Below are 23,116 nucleotides of genomic sequence, written 5' to 3' on the forward strand. Positions count from 1 at the left end.
GGGGCCCTGGGCTCCTTCGCCTTTCACTTTCCCTCACCCACCCTCGCACAATTCCCGACTGACAGGGCTCGGCTGCTACTGAGAGGCCGCGCGCCGGGGGCGGAGCCTCAGGGCTTGGGGCGGGGTCTCCTCCCTACCTCCCTGGAGGCTGGCCCGCCCGGGCGGCTTCTGAGGCCGCAAGCCGGAGGCGGGGCCTGAGGGCGCGGGGGAGGCGGGGCCCTGGGCTCCTTCAGTCGCTCTCTCCCTCCCTCCTTCCCTCCCTCCCTCCTTCCCTCGCTTGCTACCCCGGGAGGTTGGCTGCGGGTTCGATCTGGGAGCTCTCCCTCAGCCTCTCCTGTGCTGCTGAAGCCAGGCGTGCGGACCGAAGGGGTAGAGGCTAGAGGCCGGGCGAGCAGGGTCGAGGCCGGGGCTGGCGGCTGCGGCTAGGCCCGCGCCCTCCGCCTCCGCGGGCCGCCATGGCCGGGTCCCCCGGCTCGGGCAGCGCGAACCCGCGCAAGTTCAGCGAGAAAATCGCGCTGCACACGCAGCGCCAGGCCGAGGAGACGCGGGCCTTTGAGCAGCTAATGACGGACCTCACGCTGTCTCGGGTGAGGCGCCGCCGGGGCCGGGCTGGGGCTGGGGCTGGGGCCGGCCGGGCGGGGCTGCGGGGCCTCGGGCCAGGGCTGTGGCGGCGGCGGCGGCGGCGGCCGGGCGGGGCCGGGCCGGTGACAGGTCTCGGGGCCCGGTCGCCCCCCTCTTCCTCCTGTTCCCCTCCTCGCCCGCAGCCCCCAGCCCCGCGCTGTGGCCCCCGGCCAGAGGGCTGTGGCCCAGCGCCTCGAGCGGGCGGGTGGGCAGGCGGGGAGCCTGCGCGGGGTTGCCCCTGAGGTCCCAGGCTACCTGACCCCCGCACCTCGGTTTCCTCTTCTGTCAAGGGACCGTGGGCTAGCCAGAGGGAGGCCCGCTGTCTGAGGTGTAGGAAGCCACGGCCTGGGGCTCTGGGCCCCCTGGGGGTTGCTGCAAACAACCCCTCAGCATCTGTTAAGCTCTGGGCTGGGCACCAAGGCCACCGGCAGGGCCTGCCCTACGGAGGCTACCACAGCAGACCACCACGGACCACTGAGAGAGGACGGCATCTCAATGAGAGCCATTTGGAATGGTCTACTGCAGAGTCGGGGTGGGGGTGGGGGACAGCTGGGGACGAGGCCCCGAGTTCCCTGCCAGCGAAGGCATGGGAGCTGGCTGGGCAGTCCTGCCAAGAAGACGAGAGATCCTTGTGTACCTGAGAAACAGTTAAGGCACTTCCCAAGTGCGGAAAGAATAAGGACAACTGTGATCCCAAGGAGACCTATGATTTCATGGGTTTGGGAAAACCACCAGGGGAGGAACCTCCTTTCACCCATGCAGGGGCTCACCTCAGCTTTCAGAGACCTGGTACATGACTTGTCCAGGGGGACACAGCCAGGATGTGTAATAGGCAAGTCCTGAGTCCCAGGGTCATGCTACTCCTATAGGACTAATACAGAGTCAATAGCATTGAATTGAAGAGGACAGGGGCCCAGAATGGTCGGGGAAGACTTCATATGGAAAGAAAAAAAGGGGGGGTACCTAGGTAGCACAATGGATTGGGAGCCAGGCCTAGAGACAGAAAGTCCTGGGTTCAAATGTGGCCCCAGACACTTCCTAGATGTGTGATCCTGGGCAAGTCACTTAACCCCCTTTGCCTAGCCCTTAATACTCCTTCTGCCTTGGAACCAATACCTTGTATTGATTCTAATATGAAAAGTAAAGTTTTTTTAAAAAAAGAAGGAAAAAAATAGGATTTGGATAGGTAAGGGAGAGAAAGGAAACTCAGTGAACATAGAACCAAATGAAAAAAGGTTTTTAAAGTCAAGAATGAATAATAGTATATTTGTGGACCTTCCCTGCTTGGAGCTGTTGTTCACATTAGATGGTAGCATCAGATAATTTGGATAGGAAAGGTGGGGCTAAATGATAGAGAAATTTGAATGCAAGGCTTCACTTTGCACTCTTGTAGGTAATGGAGAAAGCCATTGAAGGTTTGTTTTTTTGTTGTTTTTTTTTAAACCCTTAACTGCTGTGTATTGGCTCCTTGGTGGAAGAGTGGTAAGGGTGGGCAATGGGGGTCAAGTGACTTGCCCAGGATCACACAGGTGGGAAGTGTCTGAGGCCAGATTTGAACCTAGGACCTCCTGTCTCTAGGCCTGACTCAATCCACTGAGCTACCCAGCTGCCCCTCCATTGGAGGTTTTTGTGGCAAAGAGGTGATATGATGTTTTTAAAAACCCAAAAGAAAAGTTTTAGGAAAATGATAATATTAATTCATTTCTGTAGCCTCTATGGTAAAACACAATCCTGTGAAAAAAGTAGTACCATCTCCATGTTATAAATGAAGGAACTGACACTTAGGGATCTAACATGGTGTAGGAACTAGTCCTTGGACCCAGACTTTCTGACTAAAAGTTCAGTGCTTAATCCATCATACCACACTGCCTCCTCACAGCATATCAGTCTAGCAAAAAATATATATGTGTGTGTGTGTGTGTGTGTGTGTCTTTTTGGAGCAAGGAGGGCTTAGAGGTAGTTAGTGAAATCTGTTAGGAAACTGTTTAACAAATATTAATTGATTATCTGTTATATGTAGGGCATTGTTATTAAGCCCTATTTGTGTGATTTAAAGATGACTTGGGAGGGCAGCTGGGTAGCTCAGTGGATTGAGAACCAGGCCTAGAGATGGGAGGTCCTAGGTTCAAATGTGACCTCAGAAACTTCCCAGCTGTGTGACCTTGGGCAAGTCACTTAATCCTCATTGCCTAGCTCTTAACCACTCTTCTGCCTTGGAGCCAATACACAGTATTGACTCCAAGATGAAAGGTAAGGGACATGGTCCCTGAGTTTTTAGGAACTTAAACTGCAGCAAATTAGATAAGACAGGCACCCAATTATATAGTAAAAAGTTATTTGTTAGGTACCATTTTTTTTTCATTTTCATTTGTGTCAGACTCTACTTGATCTCATTTGGGTTTGTTGTTTTTTTTTGGCAGAGATATTGGGGTGGTTTGCCATTTCTTTCTCTAGCTCATTTTCCAGATGAGGAAACTGAGGCAAACAAAGTTAAGTGACTTGCTCAGGATCCTACAGCTAGTAAGTGTCTGAGGCTGGATTTGAACTCAGGAAAATGAGCCTTCCTGATTCCAGAGCTGCTATTCTATTCTGTATACTGTGCTACGTAATTATATTTGTCAGGTCCCATAAAGTTGTATAAAACTCCTTGAGTATTCAGAGAATGGAAGGAGCATTTTTAGTTTGGATTATCAGGGAATGCTTGCTTGCTAGAGGATGCAGCATTTGAGCTAGGGGAGGATTTTAAAAGATAGCAATCCTTCACCTCAAAACCCATGAAAAAAAATGCAGAGGCAGAAAAGGAGACGTGTTTGGGGAATAATAAACTCTTTGAGGTCAGGGACTGATTTTTCATTTTTTTTCTTTGTACCTCCAGTGTCTAGAACAGTGGCTAACATAGTAGGTGCTTAATCAATATTTATTGAAAAGAATAGCAGCCAGACAGCATGCCATATAGTGGGAATAGCACTGGTTGGAAATCGGGGGGATATGTATTCCACTTCAGTTTTAATTTTGTCTAACACAGACTATGTTTATACAGCAACATGGAAAAAGTTTACAATAATGAACAAAAAGTATACTTTGGAACATTTTATTCATATTACCTTATAAATGACAGCTACATCTTCACTTAGTCAAGCCTTGCACTTTGGTTCCTTTTTCTGATAGTCCTTCAGGAACAAAACTTCTCTGCTACTTCTTATAGTATCAGCTAATCACCTGAAGGTTGTAGCAGCTTGATTGCAAAGGATTCTCTTTTCCACTGTGTCAGGGTTACAGAAGGAACCAGCCCTAGGTTTGATCTGTGCCAGACCAGAAAGTTATACTGTTGCTTCTTCTGAATTTTTCCATGAGGGATCATTGGATCATAGATCTAGAACTGTTTGGTGCCTCACAGGCCTTTTAGTTCAACTCCAGAAGGGAAGATTGAGACCCAGAGATTACTTCCCCTAAGTCTTATAATCAGTAACAAGGAGATAATTCTAACTCAAGTCCTTTGATTTCATATATAGTGCTCTTTCCATTGCATCATATTGTCAAGAAAAATTGTTTTAATACAGTCATACCCAGGGTATCAAATATCTAGTCAGTTTTGGAAGTGATGAGAAAACATTTATTTTTACAAAATCTAAGTATGATTTATCCTGGATTTAAAGTTGTAGAGGACCTAAAAGAACATCTAACCAAATCACATATTAAGGTGAGGGAACTTAAGACCAGTGAGATGAAACTAGCTCAGGATCACAGTGCCACTAGGAGACAAAGCCAAAGTTCTAGTTCCAATGAGTTCTGTGACTGGATCTCAGTTACTTCGTCTGTCACTTGAAGTAATTAGATTGTTTCTAAGACCCCTTCCAAGTTGAAAATTCTGGAGTAATCCTATTCAATCATTAATAAACATTAATAAGTACCTGTTGTGTGCCAGACAACTGTGCCAAGCACTAGGGATGCAACAAGAGGCAAAAGACAGCCTCTGCTCTTTAGGAGCTCACAATCTAATGTCTCTGGTTAATGAGGAGAGCCAAATAGGAAATTCTATTGGTGTGGGCATGTGGAGAATTGATGATGAGCTTTTACTTTACTTTTGAAAAAAAAATACAAGGTGGTACCAGCCTCAGCTAGCCCAATGGCAGGCAGTATAGATAAAGAGGAACTGCTGGAGGTGAGGGATTTCAATGAACAAATAATAGGATGTATGATTGATGCCCTTAGATAGAAGATGTTAAGAAAAAGGAAGACACAAAGACAACTGGGAGGTTTTGAATATCTTAGTGAAATGGGTGAAATAGGTTGGGAGGGTGCTATAGCAGGATACAGTCTTGGGCATATTGATTTGAGGTGACAACAAGACATACAAGTGCAGTTGTTTGGGAGACACTTGGAGATAATCAGACAAACTTGATAGGCAAGCCTGCAAGTCTTCGACTTAGACATGATGGCTTCCAGCTAAGCAATTATCTAAAGAAATAATTTTCTTTTTAAGAAATAATGTAGGGGGGCAGCTGGGTAGCTCAGTGGATTGAGAGTCAGGCCTAGAGACAGGAGGTCCTAGGTTCAAATCCAGTATCACACACTTCCCAGCTGTGTGACACTGGGCAAGTCACTTGACCCCCATTGCCCACCCTTACCACTCTTCCACCTAGGAGCCAAAATACACAGAAGTTAAGGGTTTAAAAAAAATTAAAAAAAAATAATTTAGGGAAGAGCAAGGGGCCAAATACTGTATCTCAGGCAGTTCTCACCAAAGACTATATCTTAGGCAGTTCTCACACTCAGAGAATAGAAGGAAAAATAGGAGTCAGACATAGAAGAAGCAGTCAGGGAGGCAGGAAAATCATTCAATCAACAAATGTTAAGTAACTAATGGATACTAGGTGTGAAAAACTCCTCTAACACAAATTCCACGTCCTGATATGAAGGGTTAAAAAGGCTGAATGTCCTCTTTAATTCTTTAGCCGCCTTGTTGGGTGAGAGGAAAAACTTGGGGAACCTTTTCCTAAGCACCACCAAATCTTGTACTGTGAAAGCCTTGTAAGTTTTCATATTTACAGCTTCACCATCAGCCCTAAACTGAGTTTGGTCCACAATGGGAAACAATGTCACAGTAGCCAATGCCATTGCCTCCTCCTCAGTTTGTGTAGCAACACCAGTCTCTCTCTCAATTGCAGTCTCAGTCTGTGTACTTATGTCAACCATTACTTTCTTAGGAGCCTTATTGTCTTTAGGAAGATACATGCCTTCTATAAGTTCTAACTGTAAAATCGTGTGTTTATCTTAACTCCTGTCCCAGTCTGATTTTATTGTTAATTTCTATCATTTTTTTTTAATTTTAAACCCTTAACTTCTGTGTATTGACTTATAGGTGGAAGATTGGTAAGGGTAGGCAATGGGGGTCAAGTAACTTGCCCAGGGTCACACAGCTGGGAAGTGTCTGAGGCCGGATTTGAACCTAGGACCTCCCATCTCTAGGCCTGGCTCTCAATCCACTGAGCTACCCAGCTGCCCCCTATCATCATTTTTAATTGGTCTCTCATCAAGGACATGACATTATCTGTATCTGATCTTGCTTTGCCACAAACCCAAGAATAAACCTTCTTCATAGCCAATATCGCTTGTATAAAAGTCACCAAAGCCCCAACCACCGTTGGCAGGTAGGATAAAAACTCTGCCAGTGATATAGTTAAATATCTATAGGTGTCATATATTTGTACCAGCTTTATTAGATATTCTGGTATGGTATAAAACCAAAGCCTCATCACTCCCTGAGTGAAGGAATACATGAACATGGCTAGAGTGCTTAAGATAAACACAATCCTCACAATCCCCATTATCCTTAGCTGATTCAACCGGTCCAAAGCCTGGCTATGCCAAAAACTGTTATATTCAAAGGAGGTCACTAACTCTATTTGATGTAGTAGAAGATGATGTACAGAGAGGATAGGATAGTACTTCTCCTTTATAACAGTTGCCCAGGCAGGCTCCTTCAGGTGAAAGTGGTTTATCCCTTCAGGACCCACTTGGGGTTAATTGATATTATTAAATTGGGCTCTTCAGCTGGGATAACGTTGGTAATCTGACTGCGTTGGCTCCCTTCCCAAAATAAGCTTTTGAAACCAATTTGGGAAGGTACTTTAAACTTTATATATATTTGGTAAGAAGGACAAGGGTAAAGAATTGAGGTATTAGGAGACCCTACTTTAAATTGCTACTAATGAAACTCTAACTGCAGGCAATGAAGAATCAAATGATAGTTTCTCTCTGGTCCAGCCTGGCCAGGGCTAAACCAGAGTAGGTAAACTGCTGGGAAATCTTCAGCTTCTTCTTCTGTAGATCTTAAGCCTTAACAGTTAAGATATATCCACCCTTTCCACCCTCTTCTTCGTCTCCTGCCCACTTCCCGGATCCCTCCCGGGCCCTGGGAAACCTAGATAGCTAAGATGGTGAAACTCCCAATATCTAGGGGCAGTAGACAGAGATGGTGGTCAAATACAGGTTGATAACGGTACAGGGAAAACACAGGAAGAGCTTGCAGAGTAGTGTTTGCAACTCTCTATCTCCAAGACCAGGATCCACACCCTGATCTCCAGCCTCAGGACAGGTAAAAGATCCAGAACCTCTGCCAGGGTTCTCAACTGCCCCTCCTCCTGAGTCCTGCATGCCTCTCTGGGAACATTCTATCCAACTGACTTATCTGTTAATCAAAGGTGAACTTCAAGCTCCCAGAGATTCAATATAACAGTATACATGATGAAAGTGAAACAATTACTGCCTTTGAGGAGTTTACCATCAGGGGAGAGGGTAAGAGAATGATATTTACATATATATTCAAAATAGACACAGGACAATTTGGGGGGAGGGTGGAAAAAGCAGTAACAGTTGAGGGGATCTTGTAGAACAGGGGTTCCCAACCTGAGGTCAGTGAACTTGTTTTTAAAAATATTTTCAGAACTGTATTTCATTGTAATTGTTTTTCTTTTTGTTCCTCTGTATTTTATTTTATAAATTTAAAAACATTATTCTAAGAAGGGGTCTATATTTCACCAAACTACCAGAAAGGTCCATGGTAAAAACTACTCAAGAACCTTTGATATAAAAGATGGCACTGGAGCTCAGTCTTAAAGGAAATTTGGAATTTTCAGAAGAAGTAAGGAGGGAGTCCTTTCCCAGGCATTGGAGATAGCCAGAGCAAAAGCACTGGATTGGAGCAGTAAGAAGGTCAGTTTGGCTGTATAGTATCATAGTGTGCATGAAAGGTTAAAAAATAAACAGAATCCAGAAAGTTAGGTTGGAGCCAGGTTGGGAAGGGCTTTAAGTGTTAAACAAAGGAGTTTCTATTTGATCTTAGAGATACTAGGGAGCCATTGGAGTTTGAGTAGGGTTGGTAGTGGAGGATAGACTGGAGTAGGAGAGTCTCGAGCCAGGGAGACCAAATAGGAGGCTAACTGAGTGAGTCCAAGAGAGAGAACATAAAGACTTGATTTAGCATGGTGAATAGTATGTGAGTGGAGAGAATGCAAGGGATGTTGTGGATGTAAGAATGACAAAATTTGGTAACTGATTGGATTTGTGGACAGAATGAGAGCGAGGAGCTGAGGATTGACCCCAAAATTATGAGCCTAAGTGACTGCAAGGATAGTGGTGCCCTTAACATAAAAAGGAAATTTTGAAAGGGGATAGATTTGAGGGGGAAGAGACTAGTTCTCTTTTGAATATCCTGGATTTGAGAGCAGCTCAAGAAAATAAAAGTTTCAGAAGCTAAGGGAGGAATTTCAGGGGTGCCCTAGAGATGTCAAGGAGAATGATGGCTATAGATTTAGACACCTAATTCCAACTCCAGATGGAGAAAATTCTTCCTGTTAACTCCTTCCTAATCTGCTAACATATTTGAAACTCACCTTTGGTTTGATTAGTAGATCCTATCCATCTGTCAGTGCAGTATACTTGAGAAATAAAAAAATATTGTAGATGTCACTAATATTGGGGAGAAGAGACCAAGGTAGTTAAGATAGAGGGTTTTTGTAAACCATGTTTTTCAAGCCTGCCCCCTCTACCTGGGTTTCCCCAAGTGTCTCTCCTCTCTCCTGGTCTTTATCCTCTTTTATTTCTATATTCTCTATTGGTGAACCCATCAGCTTCCATGGATTTAACTAGCATCTTTATGCAGATAATTCCCAGATCATATATCCAGCCCTTATCTATGCAAAACTCCTATCTTACACCTCCAGCTGCTTGTTGGAAATTCCCATCTAGTTATGCCATAGGCATCTCAAATTCAACATGTTGAAACAGAATGTGTGTTTCCCCTAAAACCATATCTCTTCCTGACTTACCTGTTTCTACTGAGGGTGCTTAGATTCTTTCAGTCACCTAGGATTGCAACCCAAGAGTTGTCCTCAACTTTCACTTCTTAGCCATTGATTTTTATTCATTCAATTTTCGAGTCTTCTTAACTTCTCTGCATCTCTCTTTACCCCCTTTTCTACACTCATATGACCACCTCCTTGATTATGAAATATGTGCTTCATAAACACCAAATTGACTATCACCTCTCACCTGGGATGTTACAGTAGTCTTCTGACTGGTATCCTTGTATTCTCTAATTTACCTTTTCATTTGTTATATTACTATTTTAAAAGCACAAGATGACCAGATCACACTCTTAGTCAAGATCCTTCACTATGGCTCCCTAAGATAAGATACATGCTTCTCTGATTCTCACTTTGCACTCTGGTTTCAGCCTGTCTTTCCAGGTTTCTTATATACTACTCTTTCTCCCAAGCTAGAGCCAAAAGTGCTTGTTTCCTACATGTAACAGTCTATATCTGGCCTTTTTTTGCACTGGCTTGGAAGGCGCACTCTCCTTCACTTTTTGGAGCTCATAGTTCTCTTCAGGACTCAGCTCAAGTACCATAATCTTCAATAGACCTTTCTGGATTCTTCCAGTTATTTGTCTTCTCCCTCCTTACCACTATCACTGTATTTTGGATATGTCTTTTACATATTTATCTGTGAACACATTGTATCCTCCAAGAGGAACATATGCTCTTTGAGGCTAGAAACTGCCTCAGATTTATATCCTTAAAACCTAGCTCAGGAACTGGTATAAAGAAGGCACTTTGTAAAAGCTGAATGCTGATGATTGTTAGCTGATAAGGCCTTTTCATCCTTTGCTAAAGCCACCAAACTTAGCTTGTTTTTTAAAGACTACTAATAATATAGACCAGTGGTTCCCAAACTTTGTTGGCCTACTGAAAAAATATTACTTAGCCCCCTGGAAATTAATTTTTTTTAATTTTAATAGCAATTAATAGGAAAGATGAATGCACCTGTGGCTATCACCGCCTCCCTGGATCGCTGCAGCACCCACCAGGGGGCAGTAGCGCCCACTTTGGGAATCACTGATCTAGACTCTAAGAGGGAGTCAAATATAATAGATGTGGGAGAGAAGTAAATAGGATTGAAAATCTCAACTGGGTTAGGGTTAGACCAAGTCTCTCTGACGTTTGTCTTTTTCACAAAGAAAACTTTGGATTTGTGGAATTGTGAAGGATAAACCACACTTAACAGCAATCAGAAAACAAATTAATTCTTTTTTTAGATTAGATGGAACAGATCAGGACTGCTTTAGAGTTTGCAGAAGTAAGTATGTTTGCTGAGAAATGGAATCAAGAAGTGCCTGTCTACCCAAGTGCCTAACCACTGAGAATACAGGCAGGCACTTTCCAAAAATAGTCACTGATCAAAAAGCAGACAACACGCTCACAGGAAACTTGAAGGTTGTGATCATTGGAGTAGATCTGAAATGGAAATCAAGGCTTTGAATTTTCAGACATTTTCCACAGTGAAAGTCCACACCTTGATATGTCCATAGACCACAGATGCTTATTGCTCTCCTCCCCAATCTTAGTTGAATTAATCAGCAAGATGATGAGGAGTCTTTCCTTCTAGAAAATTAACAGATATATCTCACTGGGGACAGAGAAGAGGGTGGCTATTGTGCTTTTCTACTCTTTTTATCTTAGTCCTGACCTTTGTGAGTTACTTAAGGGTCTCTGATTCCTCTCTACTCTGGGCCAAGTGTTCTGTGGACTGCAGCAAGAGTGAGAATGGCAGAGAAGGAAACCGAGGAGAAAACTATCTTGAGTGCCTGAGGCTGTAAGGTAGGGGCCTTCTTAGAACATCTAGAAAGGAAGGACAGCAGCCATTGAGAACTAGCTTGGTTCATCAAGAGCAGATGGTGCTGGAGTCACCATTTCCTTTTCTGACAGATTCATTAGACTAGGAGATTTAGAAGAATGCTGTTGAGGGGCTTTACACTTAGATTTCAGCAAAGCATTTGGAAAAATCTCCTTTCATTTTTGTGGACAAAATGGAGAGAGGAAGGCTAGATAATAGTATGGCCAAGTGGATTTGGATCATATTGAAGCATTAGATCCAGAGAGAAGCTGGGATTGGTTAGCTGTCCACGTGAAAGGAGTCCTTGAGTAGTATGCTTCCAAGGTTGGTTGTTGACCCTGTCCTGTTTTTAATGATAACACTATAATATTTTTATCAGCGATCTTGGTGAAAGCATGAATGGCAAACATTAAATTTGCAGATGACAGAAAACTGGGAGGAATAGCTAATGCTAAATAGTAAATAGGATCTGAAAAGAGAAAAACGTTAAGGCCTGCCCTTGAGTTTACATAATCAACAACCCAAGTCTGAGATGGGAAGGGTATAAACAGAGTACAGAGAACAGAGAAAATTACCAGATGTGTCTCACTGGGGACAGAGAGGAAGGTGGCCATTGTACTTCTCTGCTCTTTTTCTCTTAGTCTGGACTTTTGTGAGTTTCTCAACGGTCTCTGATTCCTCTCTACTCTGAGCCAGCTGTTCCTACTAGATATTCTGTGGACTCAATTCACAGTACTCAATTCAAAGGAACTAGATCCAAATCCTTGCCTTGTCACTTCATACCCATGTAACCTTGGTTGAGTCATGTGACTTCTTTTGGCCTCAGTTTCTTAGAGAAATTAGACATTTGGATTAAATATAACCTCCAAGGACCTCTCTCATTCTAGAACCTAAGGTCCTAAGTGGAAAAAAAAAATAATTTAGTAGCAGCTAAGTGCTAGAATGGATAGAACACTGGATTTGAAGTCCTGAGTTGACATCCTGCCCTAGATACTTACTGACCCTGGGTGAGTTACCCATCATCTGTTAACCTCTGGTTCTTTATTTTTAAAATGGAGACAAGAATGTCACCTATCCCTCAGGTTGTTGTGAAGATCAAGGGAGGTAACAATATATACTTCACAAAAATGAAAAGACTCTTCATGCTGGATGTTATGGTTATTATTAGACTCAGAATGAATGAAAAGGTGACAAGGCAGCCATAGTGTCCAAATGGAGGGATGTGGTTACTCTGCTATTCTTTGCCCTGAGCAGAATACTTCAGAAGTACATAGTTCACATATAGGTTTTGTTTTTGCTTTTTGTTTTTAACCCTTACCTTCTGTCTTATTATCATTTCTAAGAGAGAAGAGCTGTAAGGATTAGGTAATTGGGTTAAGTGACTTACACTGCTAATAAGTATCCAAAGCCATCTTTGAAACCAGGTCCTCCTAACTCCAAGCCTGGAATTCTCATCTTTTGTGCTACCAAACTGCCCTGGAGTTCAGTTAAGATAAAATTTTGAGTAGGTGAGCCCTATTCAGAGGAGAACAGATGGAGAAAGAACTCAAGACTGTGCCATATGAGACCAAAGGGAATGTTTAGCCTGGAGAAGGCTTGAATCCAACTAACTGTCTTCAAATATTGGAAGGACTATCATGTGTGAAAGAGGGATTACACTTGTTCAGCTTGGGTTCAGAGGACATTAGTTAGGAAAAATAGATAGGAGCTGCAGGGAAACAGGCTTAGCTTTAAATATAAAGACCAACTTCTGAGCTCTTGAAAAACAGAATCAACTAATTGCCCCAGGAGACAGTTTCCTTGCTCTGGAGGTGTTCAAGTGGAAACTAGATAAACCTTTAAGAGGGATATTGTAGGATGGATTCCTGTTCAGCTACTTTTCAACTTGGATCATGTGAGATTTTCTGTGAGCCAGGCTTTGCTTATTCCTACTATGGAATCCTCTTTTAACCAAGAAGACCTTTAGGTGCATACTTAATGGGCCTAGACAATGATGATCTGGCACTGCCTTCTTGTTTCTATCAAAACTTTGCTTCCCTCTGTGAACCTCTTTGAAATTTTTGTTTCTAGGTTCAGTTTCAAAAGCTTCAGCAACTCCGCCTCACCCAGTCTCGAAACCAGTACCATGGAGGGTCATTGCCTAATGTGAACCAGCTGCGCAACAGTGCAGCAGAATTTCAGGTAACTTCACATACTCGTTGTCTTGAAATGGAATGGACCGTAAAGATATGGCTCTCTCTTTTGGTATTTTACAAATTAGATGGTAGTGGGGGTTGGGTTAGAGAACTAGTGCTGGGTGTAAGTTCCCTATTCTGCTGGGGAATATTTGTTGGCAGCATTCTCTGTTATGGTTTCTGTTGGGTCTTTGTAAAAAGAACTTCAGATAACATTATTTCACAAATATAGTAACTGAGTTACTGATAAGTGCTTTTTCTATGTGCACAAAGCATTTAATATTTTGTGATGCAAATTAAGTGAAGTATAAAGTAGAATTGGTATTTCAACCAGTTCTGAATCTTGTTGCTATGATTCATATTAGGGCCATTTACAGTTTTAGTTTAAAGCTAGGGATAGCTTGGTGATCTTAGTTTCCTGAAAGGTGAACTATTTGCTACCTTTAATGTTACATTATGTATATTTGAAGCAAATAAGTCAATTCATTCTAATCCTTGTTCATTTTAAAAGCACCTTGCCCTAATTTTTGTTGTGAAAACTGTGTTTACTTGCTTACTAGTGTCAAGGAAGTTGTTATTTCAGTACAACATCATTTAAAAGTGTATTTTTGATAGGGCTGAATAGGGACTCTTAGGCGCACATTTATTGGACACGTACTATTTGGGTTAAATGCTTGGCTTATAAAGACAAAAACTTAAAACAATCCCTCTTTTCAAGGACCCGTTTTTCTCCTGGGAAAATACAACTTGGACACAGATGACTAAATATAACCTACTTTAAAGAGGGCGAGCACTAACAATTGGGGGGGGTATCAGGAAAGGTTTGGAGGAGGAGGGATGATACCTGAGATGAGCCTTGAAGGAAGCTGAGCATTTTCGAAGAGTGAGGAGAGCAGGGAGCACCTGGATGTGAGAGAGGAAAGTCAGGTTCAGGAGGAGCTAATTGTGTCACATGATGGGAGCCTAGAGGATTCCATCAGCTAAGGGAGGAGCACTGAAAGGCTTCAGAGATGGCATTTTTTCTTCCAGGAGATCAAATGATCTTTGAACAGGTCAGTGACATTCTGTGCTTCACAGAATGTTCTTTTGGCAGTTATTCATTGGATAGATTGGAGAAGAAAGGGGTCTACTTAGGAGGTTATTGCAGTGGCTCAGGCAAGAGATAAAGGTATAGAAGTGTAGAAAAAAAGCATGAATGGGGGCAGCTAGGTGGCACAATAGATAAAGTGCCAGGCCTAGAGATAAGAGGTCCTTGGTTCAAATCTGGCCTCAGAGACTTCCCAGCTTGTAAGTCACTTAACCCCATTTGTCACCTCTTTCCCCAAAAAAGAGTATGAATGAAAGATTTGTTGTGGAGATAGAAAAATCATTTATTTTTAATTTTTTTCCATGGTTACATGATTTATTCTCTCCCTCCCCTCATGTCTCCCCACTCCTGGAGTTAACAAGCAATTTCACTGGGTTTTATATATATATGTATATATATATATATTCACTCAAACCAATTTCCATATTATTCATTTTTGTAAAAGAGTAATCCTTTAAAACCAAAATCCCAAACCACATATCCATATAAACAAGTGATAAATCACATGTTTTGAGAAAGTATTTATTAAGCACTTGCACTAAGTTAAGTTCTAGGGATACAAATACAAACCACCAAGATAGTGGAAAAGAATGGTCAGAGAAATAGACAAGAGAAAGTGGTCAGTATCCAGAGGGTGACTGGTCAGCAGCAGGCTTTGACAAAGAGAAGGCTTACCTTTTCAGATGCTCTAAGTAGTCTAGAATCGGAGGAGGGGTTTGAGGTGTAGAATAGGACTCAGAAAAAGTGGCTCATTGTTATGATGACTTCAGCTTACTAAAAGAAGAAGCAGATTGTTGAGAGGAGAGATGGGAGAGAGAAGAGAAGGTTACGAACAGGCACTAGGGAAAAATAGAAGGATCACAGAGTAGGGAAAGGCCCAGCTGAGATTTGTAGTTGATCTAATGTTTACTTATGTAGTTCTCTTCAGTGACATCAGCACAAGGAGAGGAGCCAAAAAAGTTGGGTGGTAAGAGGTTTGGGGTCTGGCAAAGCATAAATGTCAATAGGACAAGGGGCAAGCGATTTGTAGTGTGGAGCCATGCATAGTGGTTTACTATATGATCAGGGCTGTGAAGGGAGAAATGGGAGGCTAGAGGTGGACTGGGAGAGGTGGGTGGAGGGGGAACTGAAGACATTAGTGGGCTTTGGGAACTATCAAAGAGAAGAATTTCAGAGTTTGGGAACCTAGAGGCAGCACATTTGTGATTGATGAGGTCAAGTATAAGCCTGTCCTTGTGGGTAATAGAATTGAACTGATGATGTGGACCATGGGATCACTGAGGATGATGGACTGAGAAGTCTGTTGGAGGGGTCATTGATGTCCTCACATATAAGATCAGGAAGGGAATGGGATATAGAGGAAGACTAAGGCCAGAGTGCTAAATTTGTAAAAGAAGGGAGAATGATGCTGATGATAATGGCAGAAGTTGCATCTTGAAAAGACAGTGAAGAGTAAGGAGTCTGCCTTATACTTCTCTTCTGGCCTAGCATGTTGTTGGGCAAAGAGAAGGTTCTCAGGCCTGGAGAAAGCAAGGACTCCATGTCTTCTGAAGGGAATCAGCAGTCTATAAATACAAGAAGATGAAAAGGGTTCAAGAGGAAGAAGTACAGAATGAAAGGAAATCAGTTACTAGTAGAAGCAGGATTCTTGAAGGCCCAATGGAAAGGTTGACAGAACAGAGTGGGTCCTGGGGAGGGGTAAAGCAGAGGTTAACAGGGATAAGAGAGTGAGTAATGGTTAGCAGGGGGAGGAGTTTTCAGCTAGCTAGGTGAACAGCTCTGAATCTATGCATCTGTTAGCTTAGTATCGTCATCTGTAAAATCAGGGACTCAGTCACTCACCTGTGAAATGAACAAGTTACTTTAGAGGATTGAAGGAGGGAGTAAATAGAGAAAAAATGAAACAAAAGAAAAGTTGAAGGTGCAAGATCTGTCTGGAGTCAAGATGTTGTGGATGGAGAGGGAACAGTCTAAAATTATCATCTTCTTGACATGGTTACCAAAACTCCGGTTTCTGAGTCAAAAATCTTATACATCAGCTTTACCTCTTAATTTGCTTTAAGGATGCCTTTCTGTCCCCTCTGGGCCTTTATTGGGTTATCTTTAGCCCATGTAGCATGTTTCATAGGAGATACTAATACTCATTTTCATTTTTACCATTTCTTTGCATTTGTGTCTCCCTCCAGACAGTTTCCTTTTTTTTTTTTTCCACCTGTACTTAAGTTTCTGCATCTGTAAATTGGAAAAAATAACAATCTTTTATATCTTATCCTGGGACAAACTGAACTAATGCTTATAAAACACCCTTAAGTTTCTAAGAGTTATTGGATATGCCTTACAGATTAGGAGCTTACTGAAATCACTATGCTATTGTCATTGTTTCACCTTCCCCCTCCACCCAAACTTCTTTGAAGAAACCCTTTCTAGAAGGAAATATGGTAGAATCAGGAAGACCTAGTTTCAAATTCTGTCCCAGATGTTTACTAGCTGTTTGGCCTTAGGCAAGTCACTTCTCTGGGTCTGTTTCCTCATCCATCAAATAAACAGTTTGGAATTGACAACTTCTAATGGCCTTTCTAGGTCTAAATTTGCGCTATTACTGAACCAGTGATCTTCTATTTCATACAGAAATGCTTGCATAAGCACAATAATAAGCTTTGTTAAGTACCTACCATGAGCCAATCCCTGTGCTAAGTAAGCTCTGGGGATACAGACCCCATTCTGGACCTCTTAGATTCCATCAGGGGCAATAGTTCATCATGTGTGTACATGTATAAACATACTGTGTAAATATACAAACTAAACAAAAGTAAGCATGAAATAAATTGAGTAGGAAGGGATTCAAGAAAGTCTTGTTGGAAGATGTGTCCTTTAATCTGAGCTTTGATGCAAACTAGGGAATCTAGGTGGTAGAGGTAAGAAGGGAGGAGACACAGTGTAAGGTCTGTTTGTTCTCTAGGGTGCCCAGGCAAGTTCCCTCCAAGTGACATCCGTGAAGAGGATTTGCTTGCCTGCCACATGCAGTTGAGATTTTGGATACTTTCCTGAAAATCATCCCTTTGGTCCTGTGTAGCTTTTTGTATTACTTCAGGACTGAACAGGAGAGGGCTAGGGCTTATAGGCAGAAAAGGGGATTTGGTTGTTCTCCTGTCTCAGCATCAGAGAGTCAAATCTTGGGCTGAATGGAAAGGTCATGTCTGTGCTAGAGAAATGGACCTGAGATGATAGCCCTTTCTGGAGCTTGGAGAATGCTTTCTTTTTCCATGATCTTCCCATCTGGTTTCTGGAAGAGAAAGGAGACCTATTTTCTACACCTATTTCTCCTGTTCTCTCTTGTACTCACTCTGGCAAAGCTGATAGCCTAGAGTTTGCTTTGTAGATTCTGCATTGGTTGATTTTCTTCATTAGCAGTGTTTTTTGTTAGGGAGAGGCCCTGTGGTGTACCATTTACAAAAGCATTTTTGTGCCCTTTAAATGCTACCTTCTAAGGGGCAGCCCACCCTAGCAAGTGGAAGGGAGAGGAAAAGCTGGTGTGGCTTTGGAGGCCCCTTTCCTGATTGAAGGAGAGAGTTGTCTGACACCCAGGTTGACTTGATCCTCAAAGAAGAGAGACAGCCACCCTGAGTCAGTGCTGGCAGTCAGTAAGCATTTATGCTTGGCTCTGTGTTAAGCATAGGAGAATACAAAAAGAAAGAGAGTGCATTAAAGGGGAGCTGAAAAGGGGCATGGGAGGCAGAAGGAGGTACCTGGACAGGGATGTGGTGGTGAAGAGGGATGGCTGGTCCTCTAAATGGAGATTCTGGGAAGAAGGAAGAAGGGGCTACAAGACATGAGTTAGGAGGCACCTATGCTTTGTTGACTAACTCAAACTTCAGACTGGAGAAAACTCAGATCCCATCCTGGATCCCCACTGGTTATAACTAGATGGTATAGAAGTATGCTGCAATCATCATCATTCTATCCCACATTTATTTAGTGGCTGAAGGTTTGCAAAAGTGCTTTCCTCCCCACACTATGAGGTAGACAATGCAGGCATTATCTCCATTTTACAGGTGAGCAAATGCTTTCAGAGGTTGAGGGAGGTGGGAATTGAACTAGGTCTCCTGATTCAGCTCTGACTGCTTCTGGGTATAGTGTTGGGAGTGCTGAAAATAAAATCAGAAAAGCTGGCAAGAATCCAATTTCCAACTTATTACCTGTGTGATCTTGGGAAAACTGTTCCATCTCTTTGATCCTCAGTTTCTACATCTGTAAATGGTCATAGCACTTACACTACCCACTTCATAGGGTGATTGTAAAGAAAGGGTCTTGTGAATCTTAAATTGGCAAATTAGTTGTTATAACTTCTGGCCTTGCATTTTCTTATCTCCCCAAGCAACTCCAGAAATGTTCTCTGAATCTCAGCTGGTTCTTATCCCTTTCTCTCTCCTACTTCTCAAGGTCCTGACCCATCCTATTCTTTCCCTCCTGCCTTCTTCCTATAAATATATCTAAGTGCCCTGTTTCTTCCTTAATGTAGGAATTTGGAGAAGAAAAACACATGACCCTTGCCCCTGTGGTTGGACTATTTGTTATGGGGATCTTGACCTCAATATCTAATATAGGTCAAATGGTCTGGCAGGCCCATCCCAGCAATCTTGCCTCTTAAAATCTAGGTTGAGTAGATTCTTCCCCAGTCTATCTAGTAGGTGAACTTTGGTCATGGTTCAGGCTTACTAGTTTTTCCTTATGAAGCATTGCTACCTGTTCACAACTAAAATTAGGGGTAACCCTATGCTGAAGGTCCATAGCAGGGGTCGGCAATGTATGGCTCTCGAGCCATATCTAGCTCTTTTGAGGGCCAGATATGGCTCTTTCTGCAGGAGCCATAAAGTCAATTTTTTTTCAGGCGCTGTTACAGGAGCGAGCACTGTTACAGGAGCGTGCACTGTGAGCACTGCACAGCTCTCACGAAATTACATTTTAAAAAATGTGGCATTTATGGCTCTCACGGCCAAAAAGGTTACTGACCCCTGCTCCTTAGGAACCAGTTGTGTGTGTGGCTCCCCCTACTGGCTCTACAGTACCAGCTCTGTGTCCAGATAAAATTTCCATATCATCTTGGAAAGAAGGTGTCAAAATAAGATTCAGTTGAATTCATTATGCATTCATTAATCACCTCCTATGTGCAAACCACTATACTGAGTGCTAAGGAGAGAAGAAGAAAAACGACAGGGTTCCTGACTTTGGGGAACTTATAATAATAATTTCAGTTTAATAAGATTTAATATAATTCTACAAACATTCATTAAGCACTTTTGGTATACAGAACTCACACTAGCTGGTATACCAGTAAGATTTTATTTAAGCTAACAACTCTGGCCCCACAGAATTTGCAGTCAAATAGATGCAAACCAAAAGGTCCTTTTGAGCTTAGACATGAAAAGACATGAGGTTCATCTATAGATCAACTCTTAGGATAGAATTTTTTTCCTAGGTTGATTTCTACCTATGCTAATCTCATCCATTTTGTGTTATTTATTTTTAACAATTACATTGTTACAGATTGTTAGTGTTAAAATTTGTTAACTATTCCATTTCAGAAGGTAACTTTTTTTTAAACTCTTACCTAGTGTTTTAGAATAAATATTAAGAATTGATTCCAAGGCAGCAGAGTGGAAAGGGCTAGGTAATTAGGATTAAGTGACTTGCCCAGGGTCACATAGCTAAGACATATGTGAGGCCAGATTTGAATCTAGGACCTCCCTTCTCCAAGCCTGGCTCAATATCTACTGAGCCACTTAGCTGCCATTGAGGGCCATATTTTTAAAATCATGTACCCAGATTTGGGGATGTTTCCTTTGGAGTGCTGTCTGGCTCTTTTTGTATTATTCACATAGACACACATTGACTAGAATTTTCTTTTTTGGTTTGACTTTAGCCTCAGGCTTTTTGCAGTATATCTTGGATTATAGGATCATAGAGTTAAAGGTAGAAGAGACCTTAGGGGTCATCTAATCCAACTCTCTCACTATACAGATGAGGAAACTGAAGCCCAGAGTGATTTACCCCAAATCACACAGCTGGTTTTGCAACCACAGAAAACCCTATCTGCTACCCACAATTCTGTTTTCTCTAGAGAAATATTGGAAATGCCTAAAGGTTAGCTAATTGTTCTTTAAGGTGCAATTTATAAGCCTTTGAAGCTGTGACCATGTTCTATCAGCTTTAAAATACAAAACCAAGAAGTGCTATTAGAATAGCAGGATTAGATTTTTTATCTGGGTTAATCCCTTTTTTCAGGAAAGTTTGAGCTTTGTCATTCAATGTTGTTGAGGATTCTGCTGCTCTGCTCTAGTGTTAGGTAAAAAAAAGAACTGGTAGAATATTTCCTGAAAAACACTCTTAGGTCTCTAGACCTAGTGAGTTTTTTATACTAGTAAAAGTATTAGAGTATATGTATTTAAATATATGAGTGTACATATACATGTACACATAAGTACATGTGCATCTTCCTCTAACCTCACTTTGTTTTTGTTATTTTTAAACCCTTACCTTCCTTCTTTGAATCAATACTATGTATTGGTTTAAGGCAGAAGAGTGGTAAGGGCAAGGCAATGGGGGTTAAATGACTTGCTCAGGGTCACACAGCTAGGAAGTCTCTACTTCTACTTTGTGACAAGTTATTGTTTCTATTGATTACCTGAGTTGTAGATTTCAACCCCTCCTTCCTGTTCTTGACCTATGCTGAAGAGATATTATTTGTTTAGATAATCAGTAAGCATTTATTAAGCATTTGATATATGTCAAAAAGGACAATTAGGAGTGTCCCCATGAAATAATATTAATAACTCAGGTCCAGAACTTGACAGTTTACAAAATGCTTTCCTCATAAGCAGCCTTGTAAAGTAGGTAGTGCAAATATTATTGCCCTTGATGGGACTATGGCTTAGATTAAGTGACAAAGACTTCTGTTGTTTGCTTGTAATTCATTTGACTAATTGTCAATATTGACTAAACACCTGCACTCCTCAAAGAGGAGAACCCCGCCCCCCCTGAAAAAAAAGATAAGATATGGTACTTGTTGTAATGCAGGATTGATGCAAATTCTCTTGCTTTTGCAAAATCACCCGAGGCAATCCTGGCAGTTAGGGGAACGGAATGTTGACCCAGCAAGTCCCTGGTCTCGGGACTAGACCATTGGAGCTGGCACTATAAATATCCCTAGAGAACCAACCTAGGGGTTCTGATTTTCCTTGACCTGACCCAGAAATCCAGCTAGCCCCTTGGCCTCCCCCTTGGGCCCCGGGAGGGGGGATTTGGTTGGGAGGTGGAACGTGGGAAAATTTGTTTACTTAGCCCAGGGAGGGACACCCCTAAACCAAAACATTACCCTCATTTGTCAAGCTGGTAGACCACTCTACATCAGGGCAGTGAAATTTATGCCTGGCAGAGGGGCTGGTTCCCTCAGCCTGATCTTACCTTCTCAGGCCCTCTGCCAGCACTGGCCATTTACCCATAGCAACAGCTTTCCCAAACTTGAACCTTCCTCCCTCAGCTTACCCTTGTTGTTTAAATAAACCCCTTGGCCTGATTCTGAGAGTTTCAGTGATTCACTTATAACATCAACCAGAGCCTGGGGCTGAGGAGGAGGAGGATAGTTATCACTTGTTTCCAGAGGGGGTTAGACTAGGCATCCATCTTGTTTCAGGAAGTGAACCAGGTTCATTTCTTCTTGGCTTCCAGTTTCTCACCAGCAGGGAGGGGCTCCTCACTTCTCACCTCAAAGGAGCCTACAGATAGCAAGGAGACTGACTGGTCATCTCTGTTCAGGATCTCACATCCCTGGCTGTCTTAGACCAACATATAGTGAAGTTGTTAGTTCCCTGGCCCAGTAGACTCATGGGTACTGCCAGCTACCCTATTACCAGCCTGTTTAGCCCCTTTATAACAGTTGGAGAGCATAGTTAAGTTAACAGCCTACAGATTCACTCAGAATGGGTTTTGCTAGGGTGCTATTCATATTGTCCAGTTTCTCTGTACTGATTTGTTCCATTATGCAGGGAGCCTTAGATTTTTGGTTCCACAAGGTACCAAAATTTGTTCACCACTTACTTGAGATCTATGATTATTACAAGTGGTGTGCCATAACATTGGCAGAATTCATTTGCTTCATTCCTACGGCTATGGCTTTGATTTTTGTGGTTGTGCAGTCCCTAATTGTCTTAAAGGGGGTGCTTTCTCATCCATGGCAACTGTTTGGCTCTATCTCAGTAACTAAACCTGACTTTGGCTCATTGGAAATGATGGAAAACACGAAACTTCTTTTCCAAGTCCTAAAACAGATTAGGGAAGGGAAAGAGTTAGATCAACATACAATCCTCCAGTTGGAGATTGTAGAAAATAAGTATCTAGGGACTACCAAACCTGATAAGACAACACAGGCTACTAAGGACACCCAGACACTGACTGCTGAACCAACCGCCGAGACCACTGTTTCTGTACTGCCCATTGTAGACAGAACCATCCTACAACCTGGGGAGGGTATAGTTCATGTTAAATCCTACAAGGCCTTTACCCCAAATGATCTTGAAGTGTTGAGAAGATGCTTTCCCAAGTTCTTCCTCTCGCCCTTCAAGAGTATAAAAGAAATGAAGCTCGTTTTAATGCTTTTTAACCCAAATTTCGATGACGTGGAGTTTCTTTTGGGGGAATTTTACTCTCCCTCTGAAAAGGAAAAATTCTTGGCTGAGACTCGCTCGAACCCCAACTTGACTGCATGGCCCACGGTCCATCATGACCTTGACTTCACATCACATGCAAACCTGAGATATCTAGTCCAATGCAGGACTGATTTACTCAAGGCAATGCGTTTGCATGCCAAAAGGCCAAATTCCTGGCATAAATTCGAGAAACTGAGGCAGGGAGAAGAAGAACATCCCAGCAGCTTCCTTGATAGGGTGATTGAGGCAGCTGAAACCATCTTAGGCCTCAGGGATGTGCATGCCCCAGAAACCATTGATCACATCCGCAGGCAGTTTGTAAAGGGTGCTTCACTACTAGTGCAGAATTACTTTAG

At 42.5% G+C, this 23,116-nt stretch overlaps 1 protein-coding gene across 2 annotated transcripts in view; it reads left to right on the forward strand.

Moving 5' to 3' along the window:
- The first annotated feature begins 329 nt into the window (after positions 1-329).
- Positions 330-23,116, forward strand: part of CRTC3 (CREB regulated transcription coactivator 3) — a 107,509-nt gene continuing 84,722 nt past the window's right edge. For both annotated transcript variants that reach the window (XM_044659144.1, XM_044659145.1), the window contains exons 1-2: positions 330-587; positions 12,868-12,978. In XM_044659144.1, the coding sequence (XP_044515079.1) occupies positions 456-587; positions 12,868-12,978 (243 nt within the window). In that variant the 5' untranslated portion in view covers positions 330-455. The remainder of the gene's footprint in view (positions 588-12,867; positions 12,979-23,116) is intronic.

The sequence above is a fragment of the Gracilinanus agilis genome, chromosome 2 (assembly GCF_016433145.1).
Source record: "Gracilinanus agilis isolate LMUSP501 chromosome 2, AgileGrace, whole genome shotgun sequence".
Classification (NCBI taxonomy): domain Eukaryota; kingdom Metazoa; phylum Chordata; class Mammalia; order Didelphimorphia; family Didelphidae; genus Gracilinanus; species Gracilinanus agilis.